The following is a 13197-nucleotide window of genomic DNA, read 5'->3' as shown; positions in this document are numbered from 1 at the left end:
GCCAGGCCTTCATGTAGCCAGTGAAACTGAATTTTTCCACATCCCATGGTTAACCTAGAAGTAATTAGAGACTCTCAGTGTACTATTTTGCTTATTATTTTCATCAACTTTGTGGTCTTTTTAATGTTTCCAAATTAACTTCTGGGGTTCACCCACCTGAATTTGCAAGCAGGTCTCCCAGAGGCTCCATTCACTGTGACCCACTGTGCCACACACAGAGCTCTCATACTTGAGCACCAGGACCATGCAGACATCTAGCCTGAGTCTGTGCTCAGCAGGCCACACACTGCTGTCTTCTGCCACCTCCATGCTCCCAGACAAGCTACATGTCCACTAATATCAGTATTTTCTTTAAATGCAAGAACTTGGATCCACAGAAGCTGTTATTGCCCCACCCTTGGAAGTGTTCAGGGCCAGGTTGGACAGGGCTTGGAGCAACCTCATCTAGAGGAAGGTGTCCCTGCCCGTGGCAGGGATGAGGAGCAAAGGTCCCTTCAACCCAAAGCAGTCTGTGATTCTGATTCTAACTTGGGAGATCACAGCTCTGCTTCTATTTGAATTATCACCAGCACATTCAGTCTATGCTATGCCTTCATATATTCCTTCCATAAAATGGGAATGCTGTTATCCTACAATTCAATGTGCAGCAGATAAATTCCAGTGCTCACTGCTCCAGGAGCACCTAAAGAGAAATGTGGCTTTTAAGGAAGATACTACAGGATTTTACATTATTGGAGAACCAAACTCAAGAGTATTCAGGAAGAGGCATGGAATAGAATGCAGAAAAAATAGAAAAAGGAGGAACCAAGTGGGTAAATGAACTTAAACATATCAGCAGAACATGCCAAGCCAGGCATCCTCACCTCATCACATGGGGCTATCCTGTGAATCATGTCTTTCAGATGGCCAATCATCCGCTCTTCCTGAAAGTCATACGGGAATGTCTCTGTCCACTCTGTCAGCAACTGTAAAATTTTGGGTCCAAATTTTCTGATTCGAGCCTGAAATGCAAAGCATTGAATGATGGACAGGGATTGAAACATGTTTACTCATTCAAGTCTCTCACTGTGTGTGTCACTGAGCATGGGGCCAGGTTTTCAAAGAAGGCATTTGTGTTGCACCTGTAAAAACTCACACATGCATACGAAGAGTGTGGTGCACAAATAATACATTTTGGCATGCAAAATGTACCAGAACTCAGGTGCATGCACAACTGCCTGTTTTACATGCAGATTTAAGTATTCTGCACATGCAACTGGCCTGTTTATGGCTGGATGGACTTTTTTTGGTGCAACCTTTATACCTTTTTTAAAAACATCTGGCCTTTTTGCTGATTCAAACCATTTGTTCTTCCCTTTTGTACTTAAAACCCTTCTATATTTTCATCCTTCTCTGAAAAACTGCAATGAATTTCTTGACAAACAAAGAGGTTTTTTGCTCCTTTGCTTTCTGGCTGTATGAAAAAAACTGCTTAATGACCAGTGGCAGATGTACAATGAAGAAAAGATGAACAAAACAGCAGCACTTTTTTAACTTTACCTGGGCTGCTGGTAATGCTGCTCTCTTCCCACATGAGCTCAAGGTCATGATGGGACAAGGACACTCAAATAGCACACAGCTGATGCCCACCTCTGGTGGAGATTTATCTGAGGATGTGGCAGTGGAAATACTCGGGATGGGGCAGGGAGGGAAAAGCAGGGAATGGCACTTCTGGTGCATTACTGTTATCTCAAAAGACAGCCAGTGTGGCTGCTCCCAAAGCTTTCATCCTCCGTTACGTGAAAAGGAAATGGTGTTAAACAACAAACTGCATTTTTATTTACAGAAAACACAGACTGAAACAAACAGCCTTCTTCTGCATCCCCACGTACTGCAGCTAAAGTGTACCCTGTAATCAGGAAAAATTATACTCTTAAGCTCCCTGGCTCTTTGTTTTTCAACCAAGGTGGTTAAAATGCATATTTCAGCTTTCCACCAACAACAGGTTTCAATGAACCACATCTCTAAAAATAACTGCTGTCAGCTAGCATTAAGCTCAGGCTCAAAGACCAGCAGGTGGCTGCTAAAGGGAAAGCTTTATTGGAAACTACAAAGGTCTGGGGAGACATTTGCTCCAGCTGTGTAAACTGCATTATGAATTGATGGAGAGGACTTTGTGTAAGTCACAGGACGTGGGATAGGAGGTTGCTTGTGTACAAAGTTTCAAAATCAGCCCCACTCTCAGGGTACACAAAATCAGCTGTGACCCACCAACCTTGCGTTGCTACAAAACTCAGATGCACTTCAGGCAGATTAGAGGTCTTCATAATAAGTGTTTCTCATTTATTGAAAGTTTAATGAGCAGCAAAACTTTGCAATGCTCACATTTAATCCTCCTAAACTTGTATGTGTCATAGAATTGGAGAAAGGAACCTCAAACCTTAGAAAACTTGTTTTGCATGGTTCACCCCATACAGATTATTAACACTCACTGTATGGGTAACCCAGACCTGGGATTGCTGAGCATTCTGGAGAATGGCTCTCCACAGTGAAGGCAGAGCTCCTGTTACTCATGCAACCAGTTGCCTGTGCAAAAACAAGCACATGGTCAGATGCTGGTGACTCAGTATTTGATGCCAAACTCACAGTTTCAAAGCTGGAAAGCCTAATCCTGAAAACCATTTCAGAATTTTGTGATTTCTGGAAATTTGCAACAAATGCATGTTCTTTCCCTCTCCACTGCTCTGAAGGTGCATCTCCTGCTCCAGATAATGCACTGAACAAGTGTTCATCAGTGCAGCAAGGAGAGCTTGGGCAGAACCCAGACTGAGCAGCATCCAGTGGGATCCATCACCACTGCTCTGTCTGTGGCACTGCCAGAGGATGCATGTGTGCTGCTATACACTGCACCAGCCTGCACAGTCCCTGGGGCAAAGAGGGAGGAGTGCTGAGGCAGGAACAGATTGGATTTTCTCAGTGTTTACCTGTCAGGGCCCCACTGCTGCTCCTGCCCGTTCCTGGTGCTCCATCGGTGCCACTCTGCAGCACTCAGGGCAGAAGTGTGCTGGACACCTGTTACATGGTGCTCAGAGTGACAGGGAAGGCCAGGAGGAAATATTACTGTATCAGGAGCAAGAAAGCAAAGGGACAGAGACATCAAGTAAAAATGGGAGAGAGAGTGGTGTGTGGACATCTGCACTTGACAGTGTGTGAGGGTTACGTCCTACCTCCTTGCATCCCGCAGGCTTCACCAGAGCCTTAAAGAAGTTAAGAGGGAAAGTCACCTGGGAAGACTGAGACAGGGGGAAAGGGAAAATTAGAAGAAGATTTGAAGTGACTATTGCCTGAAGCATTGCTCTCAGACATGGATACCAGGATGCCTCAATGTCAGGATCTCAGTGACAAATCCTTTATGAGAAAGTTTCATTCAGTCTAAAGAGAGGCAAAGGAGACACACCAGAGCCCCAGAATTCTCTACCCATTGAAAATACCTGACATTTTCCTGCTGTAAGGATAAACTAACCTTGTCCAGCACAGGGTCATCCAGCCGCTGCTGCTCAATGCACTTGTGACAAACCCGGGACAAAAGCTCATGGGGTTCGATGAAGAGTCTGGAGCTCAGCAGGAATGTAAAGATGTAGGCTTTCTGCAGGAGACAGACAAACAGACCTATTGTAAGCAGCCACACAGTGGGTAATATTGACTGTAAAAGCACTGAACTTCACAGCTTTTCCATTTCTACTTGACAAGACCTTTTCATCTAAAAGATGTAACAATTCCTGACTCTGAATATGGAACTGGTTATACTGGGTGCAGGAGGCAGCAGCATCTCTTCCTCCCCAGCAGCCACTTCCAGCGCTTGGTTGCCTAAACCCTGGGCAAACATTCAGTGTGCAGTGTGCAGGAGCAAGCCCAGGTACAGGAGACAGCACAACCAGGATGCTGGAGAGGCTAAATGGGCAGGAATCTCTGTGTTCTAATGTGCTGGGAGCTGCAGACACCCTCATGTCAGCCACATCTTGCTACTGCCCTGCAGATCTCACCCAGCCTATTTTAAGCAATATTTCATTTATTCTATTAACTCCACAAATTTCATTTCTATCAGCCAATTCATATCATATGCAGTTCCACATCTGTGAGGCTGTGGGAAGCAGGTCTGCTGGATAAATCCTTGGATTATTCAAATTATTCCAGCAGTGAATTTAAAATACATGCATGAAGTCTCAGTTGTTTGCATCCTGACCCCTCCTTGCATCTTTGCACCTGAATTATCTCCTTTCCCCCAGCCCCAGCTATGCTCCCAAGCAGCAGGTATAATATTACATATCACACCTTGCCTAATGAAAATCTCACAGCCTGATCTGTCCATTACCTATTTTTATTGCCTTTCTGGATTGTTTTTTCCTTTTTTTTTAAATTGAGATGCTTCTTCATTACTTATTTTTAGCTGATCAGAAATTGAGCTCTGGGTAATTTAAAACATGCTGCCTGTTCTGCATTGATAACTTTCCCAGGCTCCTCAAGTACCCAGAAGTCAATGCTACTCTGTGCTTTGAAATACAAGTCATGGAGTTATATTAGCACTTAAAAGTCTTCCAGTCAAACTGTCTGAATTCCACTGAGGATGTGCAAAATCCAGTGAAGTCAATAGCTTGCAGTACCATAAACCTTCTTCCAGTTTAGACCCTCACTCTTGGTGAGGAAACAACTTCCACTGATGCAACAAGGATTAGGATCTGGATTATGGTGTCCAGTGACTGCACAGTTGTGAATACAACACCAGGTAAATTATAAACCAAACAGAAGCATCATCTGTGTTGTCATAAATGGAACACTCTGTACATACAGGCAAACCTGGATGACTTCAGCAGCCACTGAAATTTAGTTAATTTAATGCCAGTTCAGACTTGGGAGTTTTTTGCTTCAGTTTTCCTCTAAACCTCTCTGGGAAGTGCTGCTATTTTTGAAGTGCTCCAACTGCTACATCACTAATTCATCACCACGACAGCTCCCCCCACTACCCTGTTCTCTTATTTAAAGGCAGTATCATCTTTGGGATCTGCTTTTTCATGGGAACAATTACAGAGCAGTGAAACAGCATTTAAAGCAATGCATCAATTTACCAAGCTTTAATTGTATGCAGCTTTTAAATGAACCCTCTTAATTCAAAATTTAACACATTTGCACTTTTGCATAAAGTGCTGCCCCAATTCATCAAAATTAAACCATTTATTATACTGTGAATTGCTTACTTCAGGGTAGTAATCAGTGGTAGGTATCAGATGCTGGATTAGAGCATCCAGAGATGCTGAGGTAAGGTTTCCATCCTGGAAGATCAGTCCTCCTTGTTCACCTTCTTTTGAAGTATGTAGATGAGGGCTGAAGCCACATGGGGTAAACATACTGGTAGAACTCAGTGTTTGGGGCATGCCTTCCTGCAACAGAGACAAGATCCATCAGATCCACAACCACGTCTGTCTTCTGGCTGATTTGAACAACACAGTCACTAATGAGAGCTTCCTGTTCACAAAATTAACACAGTCCCTGATCGATAACCTCCACGTCTCTCTCACTGCTGGCACTGGCAGATCACACCTGCAACGGGCAGAACATGGAAAATGGAAAATGGAAAATGGGACATTTTGATTGTTTCTTTTGGGCCAGAAAGTGATGGCAGCTACTTTGAGCTCTCCCCCTATCAAGAGTGTCTGTGACAATTCCCTTTTCAATGCCATCTCTGGTCAGGCCCACACAGGAGAGGAGAGATACCTGGGACCTAAACCTCAGCAGGTTCCTCAACAGGCTGAAGGAGTTTGTTTGAACCTCTGCCCTCCTGAGAATAAGGCAGGGAGAATTTAGGGTGTGAGGGAGAGAAAAGGGGGTGCCACCTAGAGCTTGCTTGGGATGGACTTTGGAGATGCCCTGTGGCAGAAGTGTCAGTGTGATAGAGGAGACAGAAGCAGGAGCAGAAGTCAGCTAGGGGAGGATGGAAAAGTTAAGGGAGTTGGAGGAAACACAGAATGTGGGAGCTGATGAAGAGACTAAATAGCAAGGAAAAGAGAAATGAGGAAGAGTGAGAAGGCAGACACCTGAACTATATTTGGAGCCTGAAGTTAGTCAGTCCTAGATCTATACTTAGGTACTAAATAAATGTTTCAAAGAAATCCTGAGCACTCATCGCCTTCACTAGAGCTGCTCAGTCCTCAGCACTTCTGAAAAGGAGGCCAGGCAGACTCTGAGCACACAGCTCAGATTCAAATCCCTGCATTTCAGTTATCTGGGTTTTTCAGGTTGCATTCTAGGTTTTGTCTCGATTTTGTGGTTTACACCCAGCTTTGAATGCTCCTCCTGTTGAGCAAAGTTGTTTTGTTTTTGAATTGCTGCAGAGGGATGAGAGATTTTGCCTTGAGAGCTTTAAAGCATCTCCAGCTGCCTCTGAAATCCCCTCTGGAAGCTTGTTCCTCTCTCAGCTAGAGGCAGCATTATAGGACATGGATGGGAAAAGAACAGTGTGTGCTCCCTTCCAGGTCTGCAAATGCATCTTCCAGAGCCAGGGACCTCTCTGTGACCTGACTGTTTGTTTCCATGTTTGATTTTACCTCATAAAAGGGAAGATAGGAAAGAAATAAGAGAAGAGCACCAGAGCCAAGCAAGATCTGCACCCTGTGCCCTGCTGAGCCAGCACTGACCTCCCACAGCAGAAGGCTCAGGGCCATGGTGACAGCGCTGCTGGGGCTCGGGCACACAGACACACCTTGGGTTTTAATATAATCCTCTGTCCTTTCCTGTGTTCTGTTCCCTCTGCTTTTCTGCTTCTTTACTATCCCACACAGGTGTATCAGTAGCTGTGCTGTGACCCAGACAGCTCAGCCCCAGCTCCAGGTACGGCTTGTTGTGCTCAATCCTGCAAAAACCCTTCCCTGCCTGGTACAACCCATCTGCTCCCCCAGCTTGGAGCCACCCTGGGCCACAGAGGAGAAGGGAATCATTCCTGTGAGCCAGGCAGGGTGTGAAGCCCTGGGAGAGGCTGGGAGCTGAGTCCCAGCTCTGTGGGAGATCAGGCTTTACAAGCAGAACTTGGGTGACTTCATCCTTCAGAGGAGGGACCGCTCCCTGGAGCTGGCAGTTCGATCACTTATCTCCTTCTGGGAGGCTCACACGGGCTGCCTCTGGGGTTTGCAACCAACAAAAAGGAACCAAAATGTCAAACCTGACCAATTCCTACCTTGACTGGAAATAAACTAGATGCTGGATTTCAGTTTAAAGAGCAGAAAATGTAAATGCCATCCCAGGCAGGATGGGAGTTGAAGCATCTAGTTCTAATGAATGTGCAGATGTGTCTGTTAATAAAGCTCTGAGAGCAAGTAATTGCTGCTTTTTGTACTACATTCCTCAGACTCTGTGTAGTAAATGGGAAGGATTGCCAAATCCCATTTGTTACTTCTAACACGCTCTATGTTATGGCTTGTTTCTATAGCAATAATCCCAAGAAGGATTTCATGTCCACATAGATCAAGAAATAAATCTCTTGGACATACAGCTGTCTAGATGAGGAAAATAAAAAGTTAAAACAGCTGTGAACTTACAGGACATCCTGGCTGCAGCATAAAACAGCAATGATTTATTCAGTGCAATCTCTCACTGCCAAAGCCATTTTTATTATCAAATAGAAACCATCTAAACAGGATATTGCCTGAACTTTTGCATCTTATTAAATGAGAAATCTTGCTGAAATACATGGTAGTGCTTTTTAAGAAAAAGTTACATTTATAAAAAAGGAAATAAAACAGCTGTACAACTGTCACTGAGACATTTATCCTGGATATTGTCAAAAAATTAAATTTTACTTTTTTATTATGAAGTTCCTGGTCTAACCTCAAGTTTTCAGGCAAAACCTATGTCATATCTGAGCTGGTGCATGATTACCACCTTACTTGCCACCAAAGAAGATGTGAAGGTTTTAATAGATGCCTTTTGCTCCTTTTTGCATTACATTCTCAGCAGGATGAGGGCAGCTGTAAAAAGGATAAAAGCCTCCTTCTTTACTAAGCTCAAAAATAACTAACATTAGCATTTGGCAGACATGAATTCAGGACAGGGACTTCTCTGCTCATACTGCCTAATTTCTTTTTCTGTTCATACATTTCAGGAGTTCTCTTTTCAAGAGTACTAAACAGAAACAAGGTATTTCTTTGAAAGAGCTCAAATACACAGACAAGGTTCTGCTGTCAATCAGGCACAGAATTCAGGAACAAGGGAAAGCACTGAGAGGAAAACAAACAAGCAAACAACCAAGGAGATTTGTCTCATTGAACTCTCTGGATGATGGAAAAGGCAGCACAGACAGAGGCAGACCCCTCCCTGAAGAGCAGCGACAGGACGAGAGGCAGCACTCCCAGGCTGCAGCAGAGAAATTCCAGCTGAAGAGAAAATCATCCCCTGAGCACTGTGTGAAATTGGAAGAGGGACCTGGAAAGGCTGTTCAATTTCCATCCTGTGAGGTTTTCAAAACTCAACTAGACAAGACTCTGAGCAAACTTCAAGCCCTGATTCAAGTGGGAGCTTGAACTACAGAGTGCAAGCAGTCGCTTTTGATTAGCCTCCCTGTAATTCTAACACACATTTCCATTCAAATATTGCCCCATTTCGGAGCTTTTTAATATAAACCCTGGCAAGTAAAAATTGAGTCCAGATTATTAGATATTTGTAAAGAAGTACATCTTGGCATAAAAAGTTTTTTTCCATTTTTCCTGGAAGCAACAGCTCTAATATGGTAAAAAATACTCAAAACCTCACTTGAAAACCTCTTGGATTTAACCTGAAGCCAATGAGATTCAAACATGTGAACATTCAGCGGGTGCTTCCATGAACTTTCATCCAATTCAACACACAATGTTTTGCTGTTCCTCTCATTTCAGAAGCAAATCTGATGCCAATTTCAGTTGATAAATGGTGCTCTGGAGGAAGTCAGATGGTAAGATATTAGTGAAGGGCAAACTTCCACTCCCAACAAAAAAAATGACTGATGATACAGGTGGCTGCACATACACAGCATTTAAACCACCTCTGTGCTCTGAAGGGGTGAGACCAGGAGACAGGAAAAAGTTTCTGCACTGGCTGAAAAAAACAAAGAGAAAATCCAGGGGCAGACTGTTTCTGGGACTGGTCTGTGTTACACAGAACCTCCCATGTGGCAGAAGGCAGGGCATGTGCCTCCTTCCTTGCCTACAGAAAAACAAGGTGATAAATTAAGAACAAAGGCAGATTGGACTCAGCATTACTTGGAAAAAGGAACACCAAATGTTGCAGGGCTGGGCTGGTAACATTTTGTGCTAATTTTACCAAAATTTTATGTCCACCAGCTGTGGCCAGAGCAATCAGCACCACCATTTTAAAAATAATGGCAACATACACCTTTTTATCTTTCCCCACTGGCCAGCACTGCCTGGTATTTCAACACATGAAAAGAGACGCAGACTTCTCACTACAAATGACACTGCTTACACAAAATATTTCTGAACTTGATTCTCTGAGCTGAAGCATGGAAACAAAGGATCACCAGTGCTTGGGAGAAGTTACCCACAAACTGCACAGCTATCTACATCTGCAAGTGCTTTGAAATCTCTGTCAAACCAGTGCCCAGACCTGGAAGACCGAGGAGGCATAAAGGAGCCCTAAGAATGCACGTGGGCCCAGTGATCTGCAGCAAGAGAGGATCAAGGTGCTGGAGAACAGCTGCAGGCTGCCGGCTCTGCCCTCCTGCAGCACAGCCAGGAGGGAAAATACCCACCAGCATCCTCCTGCTCCAGCACTTGCTGTCACAAGTGTCCCCATGGCAGGCACAGATCATGCTTATGTGGACACAAAATGTTCAGAAAACATTTAATGTGGTTTTCAACGCCTTTGATGTGATAAGTGTTTTATCCTTTATCAAAAACCTAATCACACTGTTTACTTTTGATCTTCATTTCATCTCTGCCTTCCATCTGCTCTGCCTCTCTCAAGGGGAAACAAGAGTTGGTACCATGTGACAAAAGGAACGGGGCTGCCGACTTATCTTCCCACCCACTTAAATTTCAGATTAACCAAATAAATAAAAGCCTTCCCACTTCAGGGATGAAAGGCACAAGCTTCTGACAATCTCCCAGCAGAATTACAGGAGCTGGAGAGGGTGGTATGGGAAGGTGTGGAGGCTGGGACATCCATCTGTGCCACGAGGGAGGCTCCAGTGTCACTCAAGTCAACATTCAAGGAGTATGGGTAGGACCAACCAAGACCACAGTCAAGCATTAATTTGGCAAGGTACAGACTTTAACAAACATACCTAATCCAGAGTGAGCTGGGAATCAAGATAGGAGCCATCTGCCATCCCATCTCAATCCTGAAAAAGCCTTTTCTGATCAAACAATCACCAAAACCATAGCTAAAGGAAGATGGCTCACAATAAAACATCTTGGAAAAACATCTTGACTAGTTTTAGTAACCAGGTCTATTAGTATATGTATATATATACATATATATATTTATAATAACCAGCCATCAGGGAGCAAACCCTGTCAGAATAGCACAAGACACACCAGGGTCTCCTCAGCCTCAGTACCTGCCCTCCACCGTCACACAAGCCCTAAATACCACTGAGCTCATCAGAAACTTCAGTAGCAGATGCTCATTTCTCTTTCCATTACTTTCAGCAATTTTCCAGCTATTCATCTTTTCTGACAAAAAAAAATAAAAAAACCCCAGATAATCATAACAAGTTAACATTCAGATTTTTCTCTGCTTATTTTGTAGGGAGGGAATCAGAGGAAAGAGGAGAAAATAATTCTGGTGTTTCAGAATACAAAAGGAAAACCACTGCAAAGTAATTGCTTCCAGTTGCCAAGGCCATGGTTATAAACGTATTTTCAGCAAGAGTACCTGGCATTAACAAACTCAATGTATTTGATGATGATGGAATTAGGAAACTGGTAGCAGATGTAACTTTCTTATCACCTTTTCACCAGGCCCTAAAACATTCCATTTACAGCCCATGAAGTTGTGAGATTGCTGAAAACTGAACCTGTCAATCTCAGTACTGCTGGAAATGGTTAAACGAGCAATGTAATGAAGTCTCTACATGAGTTAGAAACACAAAGGAAGCACAAGGGATAAGACCAGTGGGGAAAAACATTTAACTGCAATATTCTCCAGTCTCAATAATGATGATTACAACTCAATGCAGGTTCCCTCCCCTTTTGTATCCACTCCTTGAAGCAGCTGAGGACTTCACTGAAATTCCCATGAATGATGCTGCAAGAGCAGCAAGTGAATTTATGGCTTTGTATATCTAATCAGAATTAGATGACAATTCTGTTTCCTTTGATCCCACCTGGTTCTCACCTCTTACTCATCCACCCACACGTATCACTTCCCTGAAGAGTTCACCTGGTGAAGCCTTCTCAGAGAGAAGGGGAAGGAAAACTGCTCACAAATCTAAACCAGCAATCACAGAAAGCAACCTTGGGTAAAGGAAGGGGAGCTGAGTAGCAGAGAGGACAGGACAAGACAGCTTTATGATGTGGTACACAACACCCCAGAGCAGGGGATGTGGGTCAGGAGCCTCAGGGTGTCTGAAAGACTTTTCTTCTTTTTCTTCTGCAAAACTGATCTCCACAGAAATTACTGGGCTCTACAACTCCACAGATTTACTCCAGGCTAGAACAAGATCTTTTGTAATTCTCCAAGAAAGGCACATAGGTGCATTCAAAGCTGCAGCAGAGCCAGGGTACGTCTGCCTGCTGAATTCATTCCACCACAGTAAAATGATCCTAGATGTAAAATGATCTTGTACTAGAGGTTTATGAGAAATATCTTGCGGTCAGAAAAACAACCATGCTGACCAATTACCTCGAAATCTGACGGGCATGCCTCAGAAAGAGGCTCAATTTATAGGTAAAGAGGCATTAAATCAATTACCAGCACGGCGCAAGCAAGAACAAGGTCACCTTGCTGAAGGAATATTTCTGTTTATGCTCATGTCAGAGTATTTTGCTCAATAGAGAAAAATGAAAACCTGATTATCATGAATTTGGTAGACTGGTCTGAAGCAGAATGTAAATCAGAAAAGGGAAGATTTATGGCCAATTAAATTGAACTCCAATCAAAATCCCATTCAGGCAACAGTTCCCTGGGGGCTTCAATTTGTTAGTGCCACATTTTTTTAATAACTTTCTTTTTCACGTAACATCAGCAATAACAAAAGCCCTTCAATAACAAGCAGAGCCACAAACAGTTTATTTATCTTAAAATGCCATCATTGCCTGGAATCAGAAGGCATTGAAAGGATGAGCTGCAAGCGCTTAAGAACAACCCCCCACAGCACTGCAATGGGTGTAAAGCTTTTTTTCTTAGTCTCAGAGCAATTTCTCTTTTCATTAATCTGATTCAAGTCTGAAGTATTCCTCCTGAGTAGCAGGGAGTTGGTGCTGACCCTGCTGGGAGAGCAGCAGAGCCTCTGATGTCTCAGAGCCCTTCCCAGTGCTGGGTGTGCACGTGGCAGACATGGCCGGTGGCAAATCTGTGCCTCATCATTAGCAGATTTTTAGAATTATTAGAAGGAGAACGGCTATCAACATATTCCAGATGCCCTTGACAATATTTAAATGAATGCCAAAGGCAGCAGTCTGGATTTCTCTCTTTAGGCTAGGAAATCTATTTTCTGCTCTAATGTGACTCTCTCTCCCCTTACACCTCCCCTTCCTTCTCAGTTCCTGGTATCCTGGTAAAACCCTTAGACAATATAAAAACTATTCTAGTGCATAGAATTTTTTTTAAAGTGAAAGTTATCCTTTTTTTATCTGCTTAGAAATTATCCATTATCCTTTTTCTCTCTCTTTTAAGGAAAGAAGGTGGCTAAATAGAACATAAATGGGAAAAGGAAAATGAGAGTCCTTAGGGTGGGAATGAATTACTGTACCTTTTGTTAAACACAAAATTGCAAACTTTGCCCTGAGTGAAGTCAGAGCTCAACCAGGCATGGATAGAGAGGGAAATACCGGAACAAAACCATGCAGGCAGCATTCCCAGAAACCACTGACATCAACAGGAGCCTTTTGGCTCAGTTCAGTCATCACTGATGGGCCACCACTGTGACTGCCTGGAAATCAGTCAATGCTTGGATTTTCTTGCTTCAGCAGTGGAAGTGGTGAGGAGAGAAAGTTATTTAAGGATAACCAACAC

At 43.5% G+C, this 13197-nt stretch overlaps 1 protein-coding gene across 1 annotated transcript in view; it reads right to left on the bottom strand.

Moving 5' to 3' along the window:
* The window catches only part of RASGEF1C (RasGEF domain family member 1C), a 71437-nt gene that overhangs the window by 26256 nt on the left and 31984 nt on the right, over positions 1-13197 (bottom strand). The window contains exons 2-4 of the mRNA XM_015641831.2: positions 5232-5414; positions 3503-3625; positions 864-1001 (exon numbers count right to left, since the gene is read on the bottom strand). Of these exons, the coding sequence (XP_015497317.1) occupies positions 864-1001; positions 3503-3625; positions 5232-5408 (438 nt within the window). The 5' untranslated portion in view covers positions 5409-5414. The remainder of the gene's footprint in view (positions 1-863; positions 1002-3502; positions 3626-5231; positions 5415-13197) is intronic.

The sequence above is a fragment of the Parus major genome, chromosome 13 (assembly GCF_001522545.3).
Source record: "Parus major isolate Abel chromosome 13, Parus_major1.1, whole genome shotgun sequence".
In the NCBI taxonomy this organism is placed as follows: Eukaryota; Metazoa; Chordata; class Aves; order Passeriformes; family Paridae; genus Parus; species Parus major.
This window is presented reverse-complemented; position numbering and strand designations above follow the sequence as displayed.